Source organism: Mycetomoellerius zeteki, unplaced genomic scaffold, assembly GCF_001594055.1.
Source record: "Mycetomoellerius zeteki isolate Tzet28-1 unplaced genomic scaffold, Tzet1.0 scaffold73, whole genome shotgun sequence".
In the NCBI taxonomy this organism is placed as follows: domain Eukaryota; kingdom Metazoa; phylum Arthropoda; class Insecta; order Hymenoptera; family Formicidae; genus Mycetomoellerius; species Mycetomoellerius zeteki.
The window spans coordinates 3,050,955-3,067,918 of NW_017257753.1; the positions used below are offsets into that span (position 1 = coordinate 3,050,955).

The 16,964-nt window shown below is 33.2% G+C and overlaps 1 protein-coding gene across 1 annotated transcript in view; it reads right to left on the bottom strand.

The window, feature by feature from the left end:
• Window positions 1–6,382: 6,382 nt before the first annotated feature.
• Window positions 6,383–16,964, bottom strand: part of LOC108729365 (frequenin-1) — a 50,162-nt gene continuing 39,580 nt past the window's right edge. Inside the window, exons 4-7 of the mRNA XM_018458433.1 lie at window positions 16,268–16,357; window positions 14,885–14,963; window positions 13,845–13,933; window positions 6,383–6,550 (exon numbers count right to left, since the gene is read on the bottom strand). Of these exons, the coding sequence (XP_018313935.1) occupies window positions 6,383–6,550; window positions 13,845–13,933; window positions 14,885–14,963; window positions 16,268–16,357 (426 nt within the window). The remainder of the gene's footprint in view (window positions 6,551–13,844; window positions 13,934–14,884; window positions 14,964–16,267; window positions 16,358–16,964) is intronic.

The following is a 16,964-nucleotide window of genomic DNA, read 5'->3' on the forward strand; positions in this document are numbered from 1 at the left end:
ATATTTTTTTATGTATGAGTTATATTATTCTGTTTCCTCGAAAATTAATTAGTGCCTTTTAGTCAACATAAATTAAATAAATCCCACAGATCTAGCGTCAGTGACTGTGTTATTTGGTGTTTATGGCGCAGCTAAAATTCGTTGGACGGTCTGAAAAATGCTGAGCGAGCGACGAGTTTCGCGTCACGGCGTTTCGCGAAGAATTTCGATACAATCCGCTATTTCGTTCTGTCGGGAACGAAAGGGGGTTGCTATGCACAGAGCAAAGTGGTATTTATCACAATGCGAATGTTAGGCGAGCCGTTCATAATTCATCATGTACGAGATATCGTACGCAGTTTCGCGTAACTCAGAAGAAATGGAATGAGAAGTTACGCTGAAATACAGAAGCACGCATAGTAAAAAATATTTTGTATTTATGTTAAAATCAGTTTTTCTAAAAAATTTTTTTGTTGAATTTTTAATATATCCGCATGTTAATTTAATATAATACAATTATTTAAATATTTTCTGTTAAATTGATATTCAATATTTTTTAATGTTAGTATAATATAATTTATAAGTAAGTAAACAAACAACATAAAAATAATGTATCTTAAAACATAAATTTCAAGATAGATAAAATAATTTAACATATCGTGCTAAAACGTTATTCTAATTTCAGAATTTAAAAAATGCTGAAAAATTATTAATTTTAAAATGTGTTATTTTTTTTTATCAAAGTGACGACGTTAATGTGAATTGTTTACTAAAAAATATAATTCCACAATTTGTGTCAGTGTTATTTTTCTATATTAATCTTTTTGCATTATATACATGTTACATTTCTATATCTTTTTGTGTTAAATTAATACACCTTCCATGGATCATTTGGGATATGTGAAACATGTTAGAAACACTATAACTGTATCGAGGGTTGTGACATGGCGTTAATGCAGTGCTCCAAAAAGTCGAGTCAGGAAGATTCATGGAGTTTCATCGTATTGTTCCGCGTACGTATGATACGTACGCGCGAAATGTGAATAACGGTTCTTAAATCACGCGAAATAATAGTAGAGTTTTAGCGACGATTTATCTTGTGTACTTGCAACAGGGAGTACATTCTTGCGAAATTAATATCTGCTTATTATACCGGATGTCCGCGTGCCATTATGCCCGTTGAGTTTATTTTTGCGCTCTAATTCCAACGCTATCTCCGGTGCGTGAAATTTTTGTCGCCCCTCGCAAATGTTACACGACATACGCACGTTATTTAGAGCAATAATATGGTGCGTTTCGTACCGTTGCATTTACGTCTCTAGAGGCATTCTCCGAGCTTGTGAATTTTTGCTGCTGGTTACTCGCAATTTTTTTCGCTCAGAATCATTCCTATGTATAGTCATGGACTAAAAGATTACAACACTTTTTTTTTAATGAGTTTTGGACACAGTTTACTCACTGAGCAGTTGGTTCTTATTTGTGGATCCATAAGTAAGAACCATAAGTAATCGCTCGATGAGTAGGTTGCATTCCGAAATCCATCGAAAAGAAAGTGTTAAACGTTTTAGTCCATGAATATACACTGAAAAAAATGGTTTGGTTGGATCAAATAGTAATTCTGGTAGAAAATGGATGAATTAAAATTTTCTTTCCAGAAATTTAGAATTTTAAATGAATTCCAATTGAGATAATTAGAATTCTGATTGATATAATTATTCTAATAAAAATAAGAATTCTAGTAGATTTTATCAGAAATATTGTATCACCAGAATCCCGGTTATTTCAACTAAAATTCTAATAAATTTAACCAGAAAATCCTGATTCGTTCATTTTTAACCAGAAATTTTTTTTCAGTGTAGATTGGGACTCATATTTCCTTTCGCTTTACAGCGACTCAATCGGAGAATAGATAGCGGAGGTGATATAAAGAGATACTGCGCTGTTATGAAAATTCAATAGCACCGTGAAAGCCAACCTTCCAAAGGGCAACCTTTTTTCATTTACCTTGACAAACTTATCTTTTTTTTTATTTTTACATTAAAACGTTTAATTTCCCGCTACAGCAGAATTTTTTAAAGACACGCGTCGTAAACTGGTTTTAAAATTCGCTTATTAACACGATTGCATTTGTATTTGTTTTTGCCGAGAGGATAAATTAATTTCTCGTTTTTACATTTTCACCATTTTAATTACTTTTCCGTCTCGTATTCCGTGCCGCATAATACATAAAATTGTATGGCCGCGAGTTACGGAAAAGAAAATGGAAGCTTGACGGACCGTTGGTTCCACAATGGCTTCGTCTCGAAATCTCATTTTTACGCGCGGGAACGTAAGCCAGACGCGTCGTCATACAGTTTCGGTAGCAACGGACTACATATTGCATGGCGACACCGAACCAAGTGCCTATGCATTTTTCATAAGTCGCCGGGTGATCCTTTCGAGCTTATTTAACTTGCCGCTGAGCTAGGTAGTGTTTACCCTCTCGCAAGATATTTTCCCAATTTCTTCAACAACGACAACTGCCCTCTCCCGTGTAAATGTCAGTTTATTTTTCAAAAGCACGGAGAGTCACAAACCGCGACGAGATTTATGATCGTGTCTCTCCAGGTCTTTTCATTATCATGAGGAATTTACCCCCGTAATTCTACACCTATAAAAAGTAACACAAGTAAAAAAAGAATATTATATTCAGGCGAAGCGAATCTTGGTGTTTAATAATATTGTTTAATAATGTTTATATGTAAATTTTTAAATATACAGCCGGTAAAAACTTTTATAAGAACACTTAAAATAAATATGTATAAACACATATAATTATGTGTGAAATATGCTTATATATGTTTGACCATCGAAAAATGTGATAATATTTATTATAATAATCAGTATATAGTGAGAGACTATAGTGATGTTTTTCGCAATAAATTCTTTGTAATGTTTTAAGATGCGTATTATTATCAACCTTTCGGAGTTGACATGGATCTATTGGATTCATTCAATTATATCCCACCGCAGCTGACGGTAGGTTTATTGGACCCACCATGCCAGTGGTTGGATAACAAAGATTCTGATGAATAACAGTAATTCAGTTTCCTCTGCGAAGTAATATTAAGATAAAAAATATATTATCACATTTGAAAATTTATGATTAGTTTTTAATTCTTATATCTATTATTGTATTTTAAATAATGCAATTCAATTTTTTTTATGTTACTTCTTCAAATTTAAATTATTCTCAAAATAAACTTAACATTCATTTTTTAATACGAATTATGTCATTTTGATTCTTTGAAATTAATTAGTGCCTTTTAATCAGCATATATTGCCAATAACTATGTTACCGATTTTTTTAGCTTCGAAGGTTTAAATTGACGATCAATGTATTTGCGATATTATTTCCAGTTTCAATTTATGATTGCATTTCAAGTCCGATAAATCGAGTTAGCATGCAGTTATAGAACTGAAAAATTTACATTTTTCAGTTTGCATTTGAGAATTTACATATGAATACTATTATCATTTGAAAATTTACATATGAATATTATTATATAAGTACCAATCTACTTCGACCAAATATTGAATTCTTTCTCTTATTCATGCTATTCACACTTTTAGGTTCATTTTCTACTTATTATTATCTATAAGAAATGTCATCGACATAATCGAACCGTACTTCTCCGCTCCGCTTTTCTCGTCGACCATTCTTTTTTCTTTGCGATTCTCGCACTTTTCCAATCTTCCTCTCAGCGTTCCTTTTATTCCACCATAAGCTTGGCCGCATTCGTGCGATCGTATCCCGCGGAATGCAGAACGTTATAACGGATCGATCGATGAGACGTGGCGCGTCTGTACCTATCTCTGCCTCTACCCACCTAACTGCCTTTAATCATCCTCAACGTTCTCGCTCTGTCGCGCTAAATTTTCTTCGCCCTTATCCAACAACCATCTGACGCTCTCCTTAATATCAGAGAATACGAGAGATCCGAAATTTCGATAAATTTGTGTACCAATAATGTTACGTCGCGTGGTTCGTCACCTACTAACTAATGCAAATCGTTATCGTGTTTTGCTCGTCGGTTTCGCTTTATTGTCTCCTCCACACATTGTGTGATTACGGAAAATCAGTTGCGTCAATCAAATCAAATTTTCAATGTGACTCATTTCCTTATTCGTCTTAATCGTTTCCGTCACGATGTGTAAAGCTCGGTTCCTGCGAACGCAACCTTGCCTCTTTTAATTTAATTTTACTTCTTGATGTTCGCTTTATTTCAATCTCATATTTCTTGTCCTTCCGCTTTTCCTATCTTTGACTCCGTTTAATATTTGATGGAGACACGTTATGATGATAATTGATCGCCATTATACAAAAAAAATGCAAATTACCGTGCTCTTTTTGCCTTGTCCCATTCCTTTTTCACATAATTTTATATTCTAGGTAAAAATACTTGTTCCAAATGACGGCGGATACCCTTTTTTTTATTGATCGTTAGTTTTATTCCACTCGAGTCATCTTGAATATGAAGATTTAGGTCGTTGAAGTTCGAAAGTGGAGCGTCAAGAACGTCGATGACTGCGATTGAAAAGATTGTGATTAAAAAAAAGTGGATTCAGGGATAACATTACAAGAGATCCACGAAGTCGATGCAACTTTCCTCATTAATATTCGATGATCGGCTGTTATTATGACACGGTACTCGCATTTAATAAGATCATCTGTTATTTTCATCGATCCCGTATAATTCTGTTTATGTAGTCTCTGATGGATATTCCATTACGGAAGACATAAAACTAATAATAACACGACTTTTCCTAGTATAATTAAGAAATAAGAAACGCATAATTATTTCATATTCACTTTGACTATATGCGGTCTTCTTCAATTCTATGACCCCACGAAGGTTTCATTGATAATATACGTGTATTGCTGCAGCTGGTAAATTGTACGACTGGCTTCATCTCTGTGTGAGTGACATAAAACGCTCATTAATATCGGAAAGCAGATTGCCATTACTCATCTTCCTCTTTTGCCTAGTCACCGTCTCCGTATCTCTCCGAATTTTTGCGATGCCGTTCTAATGCCACGTTCTTACGCAAACGCGAGTCGATACTCTTACGACGGTGCCGTCATTTTGTTAAGAAATCACGGCGCAAATGACGCCGTGTCCGGCGTCAAATCTACGCTGCAATTTTGTCAGTGGCGCGCAACACTCGTTAGTACACGACGATGAAAATGAATAAACCACGACAGTTCTAGGTGATAGCATTACATAAAGTAGCATTACATAAAAGCGTTAATATTTACGTTCAATGATTCGCAATGACGAGGAAATTTAGTAGAGCGCATTGCGCAAAAAAAGGAAGAAAAATAAGGAAGAATAGCCGAATTTTCATGCGCTATTCATCGTCGTAAAATTTGCACGTCTCTCCCGATTCTTTCGCTCGGCGTTATATTGAAATACGTACGAGCTCATTGTGATTCTCTAGAATTTTTGTTTGTGGGCGCATTCGTTACGCAACACCGCACAATGCACGATCAGTTGTCCACATTTGAATGCTTATCCTCGTGGCAATTTCCCCACTGCCCGCCAGACCCGCCCTCGCTACCATTCTCTTCCGTTCTTCTTCCCTTTTTCCCTAATGTGGAGCGGCGCTGCAGTAATCGGAAATAACCCCGGCGAGCCTCATTGAAATTCGAGTGGCGTCCTCGCGACGAGTGTATTCCGATTTTACTCGTTACCCATGACGTTACTTTGCCGGAATAAAAGAGGAAGGAGCGGCGCGACAAAGGAAACTGCTTTCAAAGACGAGAGAATGTCCCGAAATGGAAATTTTCTCCTCTGTAATTTGTACGTCTTCATCGTTCGTGCTAACAATTTATTCGTATCAAAGTCCAGCACGTTCACTAGCTAAAAATGTAATCCGCAACATCCAGTCTCCTTGAAAGCTACTACTTGCTCGAACTTGCTACATCTACTATTATATTAGCATTTCGAGATTCTCGAAATCGGATCGAAGGTGGAGGGAATCGGTTCATCAACGGGGAACGAGAACCGATCTTCTCCGAGAGCGAGAGGTATAGAGTATAGAGAAAAAGAGAGATATAGATCAGTAAGAGAATAGAAAAAAGAAGGAAGCAGACTAGCTCTTCGGTGCGAGAGATCTCTCCAAAAATATTTTCAAATCTCACCGACACCTCACACGCTCGCGTATTATTGCCTATCTTATTACACGTGTATGCCAAACCGCGCGGATGTGGACTTGCCTTCTCTCCCCAAAAGTCCTTCCTTGTCAGCCGATTATCGAGACGGGCGGCTCGCCCAGTTCGTGTCGACAATTACGATAATGACGACGACGTGGAGGCTCCCGATTTCATAGGATCGCGTGCCGCCTATGATGAAAATCAGGGTTACTCGCCGCCCAGCGATAGCGCCTGGACGATCCTCGGGTCGGCCTTGCTACCCTCCCGGAATTCCTCGAGTGTGAGCTTGTCGTCGTGGTTCTTGTCCATCTGATCGAAGATTTTGTCGACCCTCTTCTGCGGAGTATTCTCGTCCTCGGCTTGCGGCTGTTGGCCCTGAAACATTCGTTGTTCTTCGCTCAGACTTTTGCTACAGCTTTAAAATATCTAAATAAATGTACATCTGAAAATAATTTTAGCAACTTATCAAAATAATTACGTAATTATTTTAATAGTTTAACAAAATTATTTTAACGCTCAACTTGTGTAAATAAAAAATGTATGTAAAATAATTTTCTTAAAGCATCAAAATAATTATATAATTACTTTGATTTACATGACATAATTACTTTTTTTTACATAGAACGCTCAAACTTAACGACAATGTTACAAAAAATTTTGACATTCTAGTAATCAGCTAGCTTGAGCTGATCCTACATAATAGATTATTTTTAGGATTCCACAAAATTATTTTCTGATTTGTATATATCTGAATTTTTAAATACTTCAACAAAACCCAATTCTTTTCGTGTATCAAATTATTATTCTATCCTAACTGCAATGAATCAAAATATCTCTTTATTACGAATTATACGGATCTATAAATAGCATACCGTTCTTCAAACTAGAAAGAAATTACTGGACAAAGCTTTTAAGAAAACATTAATTTGTTAGCACATTTTTGTCCATTGTTAAAAATGCATAAAAAATTCTCATTATTGTGAGATTTTATCGCCATTACAATGATTCGCGGAAAAAAGAGATTTCACTATCCATTATTACTTTAGTGCCGCAAATCCATCGCTGCAGATAGTGCCATGATGGTTGGCGACAGGGGTGGCCATCCCGCGGCACGTATGCCTCTAATGGCATGCAAAGGCATTCTCAGGCCAGTATTCATAGTCAGTTCTTATATTTTAAAGGCCATTTATAATGGATGTAATATGGTGTAGTAAATCGTAAGCCGTAAAAAATCGGCTGATCGCAGTCAAATGTGAGGAGAGTAATCGACTATAATTGATCAATTTCTTACAGCTTACGGCTTACTATATAATATTACTCCTATTGTAGATGACCTATAAAACTGTAAAAATGTATTTGACACCGTTTCAATTTATGGACGTTTTTACATTATTTTATACAATTTCTAAGTGTTCACTAAATGATTATTCGTTATACAACAAATTGGTTTTTGGTTAAAGAGAGACGGTTATCACGGTTTCACCATCCTTTTTATAGTAGATCGACCGTTAATCACAATTTATTTAATGTGGACCAGAGACCCTCTTTAATCAGAGACCAGAAGACCTGTTTTGATTGGTCTAGAATTTTCGTTAATTCCCGGTCATATTTGAAACATAACCTTATCGTTAACACAAACGTATTATATTTTAATAACACAGTTTAAAAAAATATGTCAGAGGAACTAAATATTATCTTCTTTATTCTTAAATTAATAATATATTCTTAATTTTATTGTGATGACTTTAGGAACATGATACTTAACTTCACAAAGATATGAATTATTCGTAGGCATTCAATCTTTACGGGCAACATTTTTCGCCCACATCGCACGACGTTTACGATCTCTCGGAAATATTTTCAATATATATTTGTGGATGAACTATTGCAAAATTCGGCGCAACATCCACTCATTCTTGCAATATCAGCAAATGTCTAACTGATGTCTAACACAGTACATTGATACACGTGCGCGAAAGAGCGAGACTGAGCGAGACAGTCTATATACCTCTCTCATTCGCAAGAATTTGACGAAATCTGTTGGCCAGTCTCTGATTAAAGGGTCTCTAATGTAGACGAAGTTTAGAATTAGTTTTATATTAAGAAAGACCCAAAACGAAGAGTTGAAACATATATATTGCATTTTTGTTAGAATCATCGAGAGTAAAGAGATTTCTACACACTCGAATAACTGACGTAAACTCTGATTGGTCGTTATATATATTTTTACTGATAGATTCTTCGAGCCTTAATTTATATATTTGTCTATAAAACCGTCTTAAATACAGACTTAAAATATTATAAACTAATCACAGAGCCATATTAGTCTTAAGATATTTAAAATGATTTTAAAATAAGATCAGACTATAAATACCGGCCTCAGTGGCATGCTTAAAAAAAGCACTCCCTGTTAGAGGAAAATTAAAATTACTAAAAATGACATAAAGTAATAATTGGACTCCACTAAAATTTATCTATCTGTTACACTTGCGCTGTCTGACCGTCCCTTTTATGATCAAATGGTTCAGAATATCGATTTTTAATGCAATCGTTTGATTTTATGGGTTTTAATTGATATCGGTTAATCCGCTAATTCCCTGTAATGTGATTTGACTTTATCAATTGCATTCAATCGCATTACGTAGCTTGGTTTATTGTTTTAAGGTCAGCCGTCAAAGTCTCATGTGCCTTTGTCGACTGCGACCTGCATATTTTTGGATTACCATGTGCATGTCTCGCGTTTATACACATAATATGTCACTATATTTCTCTTTGAAATTAATATTAATGAGACTTGGAAGTGATTAATGGCGAACCGTTGTCGCCAGACGGATTTACTACGGTCGCGTCGAATTTCATGTTAAAATTTGCATCGCTGCGCGAAATTCGGTATAAAACAGCCGTGTGGAGCGTTGAGGTATTTGCCATGGACCGTTGAAGAGTTTCGTGGCGCATTATATGAGTTTTTCACGTCTCGATGGAAGTAACGTAGTTTCCACGGAAAGTTTTGTTCAAAGTGCGTAAGCAGAAACCTGCGCACTTTCGTTTATATTGATAATTTAATTAGCTTCACAGAGAAAGAGAAGAGGAAATTGTAATTCGCCAGCTAGTGCATATTTACTATGCACTTTATAGTGTGCATTCTCGAATAAAAACGAACCAAACTTCGTACTTATAATCCTTTCTCTGTTGGAGAAATCGGGATCGTGAGAAAACATAACATAATTTAATAAATCTATCTAGAGAATTAATTTAATATTCGTACGTTTGTAATCGTAATTTAAACGAAAAACTGAAAGGAAGTTTATCTTCAAATATTCAAATTTTTTGTTTCTTGTTAATTAATTTTGTAATTGATTCTAAAGAAATGTGATTAAAGAAAAGATTGCGTTTAAATAACTCCAACAGTTTAATTGTTCACATGAGAAATAGCATTACTACTCATACGGATAATTTGATTTGATTTTATGAAAGAAAATACTACAAAAAGTAATGACAGAATATTATTTCCTAATTTTTTTTTTCGTTTTTGTATGTACAGCAATAAAACTGTACGATGATACTCTTGCATTGCATATCGATTAGTAAACGATTCACCATTATTTAGAAATCAGTTTTTTATAAACACATATCGACGGCAATCAAATGTTCATTTGAAAAGAATGAAGTTTGTCATCGTTTTAATAGAAAAGTATTTATGGAATTTAATTTGTCTTTATTACATTTCCCTAATTTTTTACGTCCAACAACAACGAACTTTTAATAAATCGATAGAAAATTATAAAATTAAAAATTACCATATTTTTTTATAACACAGCAATTTAAATTATTTTAATTATTTGCAATTAAAAATAATATTCAAAAAATTTTTGGTTTAGATAAGATTATGTAATTAATGAAATTACATAATTTTATCCTTCTCAATAAAAATTTGGGAAAAGAGATAATAATAATAAATTAATTTTCATAATTATATACTATCTCGAGTAAAATGAAGATAATTTTTTTTATTTTAGAATTCCTTTTAAATTCAATTTTAATCAAGCATTTCATTTCAATAAAAGAAAGAATTATGCTTTAGTTTTACATGTAATAAGTTAAAATTTGACTATTTAATGTATTTATATTCTTTATTAATTAAATTATAACGTACTTGTTGAAACAGAATACAGCAATAAATTTTCAAACGTTGTTAGTATCTAGTGGGAATCGTTATCTTGGGTTAGTAGCACATAAAAAAATGTAAAATGTTACAATAAAATGTTATCAATAAGCGAATCGGCCAATCACAATAGAAAACATAAGACAATGACATAAGTAGTAGTAAATAAAAAATATGCCTCTGACCGTAGGCGACGCTAACGAAACAAAATAATAGCATTGTCGAGATAATAATTGCTGAATTTAATTCGATATAACGGAATGTATATATATTTTTTAATACCGTAAAATGGAGACGAGTAACTTTGACCCAGTCGAAATAACTTTGATCCAAATTTTGATAATTCTTAGACAGCACGCGTGTCAAAATCGAGATATAGAACGTTTCAAAAACATCTTAAAGACGTTTTATATTTTAATTTTGGGCATACGTGCTTTAGGCATTTTTAATTTGGATCGAAAGGTGCGGTCCATTTAATACTGCAAATGCTTTGAAACATTTGATTAATCAATCAGAAGAACTGAAATTGACTGGTAGTCACAGTTACCTCATTTTACGGTATGTTAAATGTTTCGGGAGACGATAGCAAATGGGCACGCGACCTTGGTGCTTGTTGTGACGTGTCATCATTCTTACGGCGACGCCGAAACGGGTACTGGTGCGTGTCACCGCGTTATTATCCTTTGAAATGCAATCGTTCCCGATTACCACAGTTCACGATTGCCTTTTCGAGCGGTTTATTAACTCTCGCGGCTAATGACTTACACCTGTCAAGAGACAACAATTATCTAGCGGATATCTCGCGCAATTCATTTGAAGTGTCGAACTCAAAATAGGATTATGAACACAGGGATTACGAACTGCTGTTTCCATTGCAATACTCGCGGGTAATAATTATTCCTTTAACGATACTTGTCGAGTATACCTCATTTCACATTACGCTTTGTGTGAATCTCTCGCGTATTCGAAAATAAAAATTCCACCATTATCGGATTGAGAGCTCGCAGGTAGAACAATACACAAATAATCAACTTGAGCGATTCAATTAATCTGAGGCAAACCGCATATCGATCGTTTATTAATAATTAATTTGTGACGCATTGAATGAAATATTCGGCATACAAATATAATAAATTTTATATGATTCTTTTAATGGATTTTATAATTAAATTTTTCGTAGCAAATTGTTCGTGCTAGGAGCTGATCGTTTTTTTAATTATATTGCTATGCGATCTGGTCACTGAGGGCTTGATACTCCGAGGATTTTATATTCTGATAATAAAGAAGCACAGACACCACATTTCCACAAATCATTAAGGCTGGTTCTACCATGTAAGATTAATTTAAACTTAATTTAACTTACTGTTTATCTTTTTCTAATTTTTAAAATTCTAATTCTTACAATTAGAAAAAGCTAAAGAGTAAATTGAACCGAATTGATCGAGATTAAAGTTAATCTTATACTGATATATTTAAAAAGACAGAACAATTTTTTAATGTTTACGTAAATAACTATTCATCTATTTTTCCTGTTTATTTCATTAATTTATTTTATTTCATTGATTTAAAAAGTTTTTTAAAAATTATATATATGTTTTTTATTAGATATTCAGTTAAAGGATGAATATAAAATTTGATGCAATAATTATTTTTTTAATCTTAATTATCTTATGTCTTACTATAATAATTTGGATCTTAATTCGGATCTTATATTTCTATTTTACAGATTGACATAGTTTTGATGTAAATCTGCAATTCCTCTGTTGTACATTATATTAGTAAGTGACGAATTAAATTTTATTTTGTACTAAGCTGACAGATTTAAAAAAGATAGTACCGGATATGAAAACTATGTATATATATATATATACGTCAAATTAAATCAACAACTGCAATGGTTAACAAACTCGCAGTAATAATTATTCATTAAATGTACGATATTTATCATTTGGTTTTATCATAACTTTGTAATTTATTTATCTTTATGTATGGATAGATAATGTTTTATCAGTTAAACTGTTAAAGCATAGTATAAAATGACATAGTATAAAATAACGTTTCAATTTCAAATAATAATAGAGCAGTGTATCACAAGCGTGTAACACTTTAATGATACTGTATAATATACACATAAATATATAGGTGATTCGTTTTGTTTCTCATATAAGTGCTCTCATTTTAGCTCTAATTAAAATTTATCTTTCAAAAGGTTGGTCATTTAAAAAGTATGAAACTAACAATAAGAATCTGAACTGTTCAAGACAAGATTCATGGTATAAATACGGGCTTTAAAGTTTTAGTAGACGTCACAACCGACGAAAGATTAGAGTGCACGTTGCGTAGTACGAGGTTGCATTGTAACTCAAAAGAAGCCGCATACATCGTGCTTGTCAGGAGCAATAGCGGTGAGGAGGCGACGTTATAGTTTACGTTGCTAACTCGCTTGTAACATGCTGCTTGAAAACTGCAGAAGAGGATTATAACTTCCGCTAGATTACATGTAACGCGCTCAGTCGGATAAAATATTGACCTGATATTGAGCACATGTGCACGATGCATTACGATTGCATCGCAGCTAGCAAGTTGTTAAGCAAGCACGAAAATCTGCTATCGTGCTAAAATGTGCTATCGTGATCTTATTTATAGATGGCGAATAAACGAAACACAGTTGTGTTAAAGACAAAATAAGCGAAACACGAGCGATATATAGATATCAAATAAGTGAATAAATAATAGGATACTTAAGATAATAATCATTCGATTTTCTCATTTTGTTGAACAGCATACTCTTGATCCTACACGAAAAGAACGATTTCATTGAAGTATCTAAAAATTTAGTCAGATACGGATCTGAAAATAATTTTGAATCAAAATAATTATCCGGAAAGCTGAAGCATGATGAGCAATCCTGCAAAAAGTTTTGACATTCTAGTAATTAACTTGAGCTTGTATAATAATTTTGATGATCTAACAAAATTATTTTTAGCGAGGGGGTAACCACTTAATGTAATTGTGGGACAGAGTCCTCGAAATCATTATAAAATTCATATAAAATATCTATGTATAATCCGATAATATGCAACTACGAGAAATTAATTTATTAATATAATATTAAATAAAATCGTATATTTTATCAAATTACTTCATATGTGAAAAAAATTATTTGTAATCAGATGAAATCATGTAATCTGTGGGACAATATTTCAGCTAGTGGTTATCCCCTTGATATTTTTAGGTATCTAGCTAAATTTTTTAGATACTTTTCTCTAGATACTTTAACAAAATCGTTCTTAGGAATTTTTCGCGATTGTCATCAAATTCTGTACAATTGACGTCAATAGGGGAGATAAAGTTAAGTTATTTTGAGAAAATCGCAGAATATATAGGCAAAATTGATAGGGCAAGATGCATTAGAACCCAACAAAATTGAGAAGCGAACAAGAAAACGTTTCACGTCGAAAGTTTTCTCTCGCTGGTCAAAAAGTAATTTGAAAGGGATGCACTTACGACCATCTGATATATCGCGTCGACTATATTGTACATCTCGTCCCTCGTGATGAAGCCGTCGTTGTCCACGTCATACAAACGAAAGGCCCCTGAAAAGAAACAAAGAAAGGGAGAAAAACGCGATTGATTTCTGCTACTGAAATTCCTCGAAGACACAAAATCCGAGGGTACGCTTTGTTCGAAGATGAGAAATCGTATTTTTCGTTTCATGCACGATTCTTTCGCGAGCTTGTAATTTCTATGTCTCTCCGACGATATTCCAGACCGTGACATTCTCGGTAAAGCTTTCATTCTTCACTTACGTTCAGTTGTGATCGATAACAGTTTTCCCGAGGAGAACAATCGAAGGGGTTTGTCGTCTTACGTTGCGATCTTTCATAAATAGTTTCAAATTTTATGCGTAACGATTACGATATGCAAATTCTTTTTGGGAATAAAATTTCCAGAAAGCGTGGGCATTAATTTATTGCTCGATAATGAATTATAAAAATTATATATTATTTTAATATTAATTGAATGTAATTTTATCAAAATTGTTATCTATTTTTATTGATTTTATAGAAACGTAAAAGCATGAAGATGCATCTCTGATACCAGTTCTGATTTTTTATGTGAGGTTATTAACGGCGAACTTTTTGTTTTCGCAGATAAAATTGAGTTTAAATTATTGATTTAATTGCGTTAAGTAAATCAACATTGACAAAAGTTTGTATTTGTGACTATAATTGCATAATAAAATAACTATGATTAGAAGCTTCATTTTTATAATCGTTATTGCTATAATCTTAGTAATAATAATTAAATTTATAGTTCTAAATAAAAAATATGTAGTTTGCATCGACAATGGCTAAATTACAATTAAATTATAGTAATTCCAACGATTTTTTTTCTTTTAGTATTGAAAGGGAATTGGCGGCGCGATTCCGACAATTGTTTGTGACGTGTACAAAGTGGATGAGTAAACAAAGTAATACACGAGAGAATTCTTTCAAATTCGCGTAGATAAGTTTTTCGAAGGAGATAAAGGATAAAATACTCACAGTGAAGCTTTTCGTCCAGGTTACCGCGTGACGTCACCGAGAGCGCTCTTATGAACTCCTCGAACTCTATCGTGCCGTCCTGAAACAACATTTCGACATATTCTTATTTTGTCGGACGCGAAATGTTCTTTCCTATCGATCGAATATTCGAAGATCACTTTGCGATCGCGTTTCTTTAAAGGCGAATAGCTATCAGTTGCCAGTCGAGCAACTGTGTCGGCTGATACATTGTGCAAATAGTTTTCCCTCTCCCGAGTATTCGTATTTTCTCTCGAGCCGCAAATCGAATAGTCTTGCGAAAGAAATCCAAAAGGAAAATTTTTGTCTCAGATATTTCTCAACATTTTCAATAAACGTACTCGACATGCAGCGAATACTAATCTTCACTCGATTGTCTGCATTGAGAGAAAAATGTTTGATATTTGTAACTATAATTATATGTTAACATGATTATTTAATCTTATTATTGTTATAATAGTTAGTAATAATGACTATGTATACTTTTATCAACAAAAATATGTATATGTAGCTGGCACCGAAAATTATTATAAATTATAATTATATTATTACTGTAAAAATGACGAATGAATATAATTTAATTATAATTTGTAGTAATTTTCGGCGCCAACTATAATGCTTCTTCGCACCTCAATAAAGTTATAATGTAACGTAATATAATGTTTGTTGATAGAACTATGTTATTATTGCTAGTATTAGCAGTAATAACCATAATTTGTAATAACATGTAATTATAGTCCACAAATACAAAAAAACTCTTTCAATTGTGGAAAGAGAGTCAACGGTGATTAATTCTTTGAAGCTAATGCCAAAATCAGTTACTGACTCTGAGTCTGTAAAACTTATTTAATTTATGTTAATTAAAAGTCACTAATTAATTTCAAGGAACCAAAATAACTTGTATTAAAAAAATTGAATATTAAATATATTTTAATGAAAATAATAAAAAAAAATTTACGGATGTAACATAAAGAAAATTCAATTGTTTGTATTTTTGACAATGAAATTTATAATTGAGTGTATTCAATGACCGATTATCAGCTACGGAAGGTTAAATATCGCAATAATCAATACGGATTATTTCGGTCCTGACGTGCGTAAATTTATTCAAATGGAACTCACGATGTAAATTAACTGTCTATTCTAATACCGAGCTAAATAAATGCTTAATCGTGCAGTTAAACGGTAATAAAGACTTGCTATTAGGGATGGCGCCATATTGAGCATAGGGGAAACAAAATAATTTGAGTACGATAGTGAGAATGCGCATCGCGTGATCGTTTGCATGCAAACGCCAACTTGACGAATATAAAAAGCATGAGGGTTCGCGGAAAACCACGTTTACACACGTGACAAGAAACTTACGGCGTTCTCATCGAAGACTCTGAAGACGAGAGAGGCGAACTTTGATGGGTCACCTTGGGGGAAAAACTGCTTGTAGATCTTTATGAAGCCCTGAAATCACGCGAGCGCCATGTACATATATCATCAGCTTTCTTTCGCTATTGATTATTGCAGGTGATTAACCTTTATCTCCGCTATTATTACCATGTGACATTACATGATTAATATACTTTTCGTTCTGAATATCGCATTCTAGCTATTTATATCAATTTAATTTCTTGCTTTACGTCTTACTTATGTTACACTGAGAGAAAAATGTTTGGTATTTATGACTGCAACTGCATGATAAGATAATTACAGCTAAGAATTTATATATATTATATATTTATAAAATTGGATAAGATGATTATATATATTATATATATGTATATAATCATCTTGTCCAATTTTATAGTTATTATTGCTATAATGTAATATTAGCGAATTCTATTGGAAGCACTCAGTGCACATTGATGTGTATTAAAAAAAAATTTATCATACACAAATTGATGTAAAAATATACAGATAAAATAAGTTAAACCGTGAAATACATTTCAACCTCGATACATTTTATTGTGTTGTTTTATAAAATATATATTTTTTAATTCGAAATATTTACTTTTACACTCAGATTAAGTCAGTGTACAATCGCTTTAATATGCATCAGTGCACATCAGTG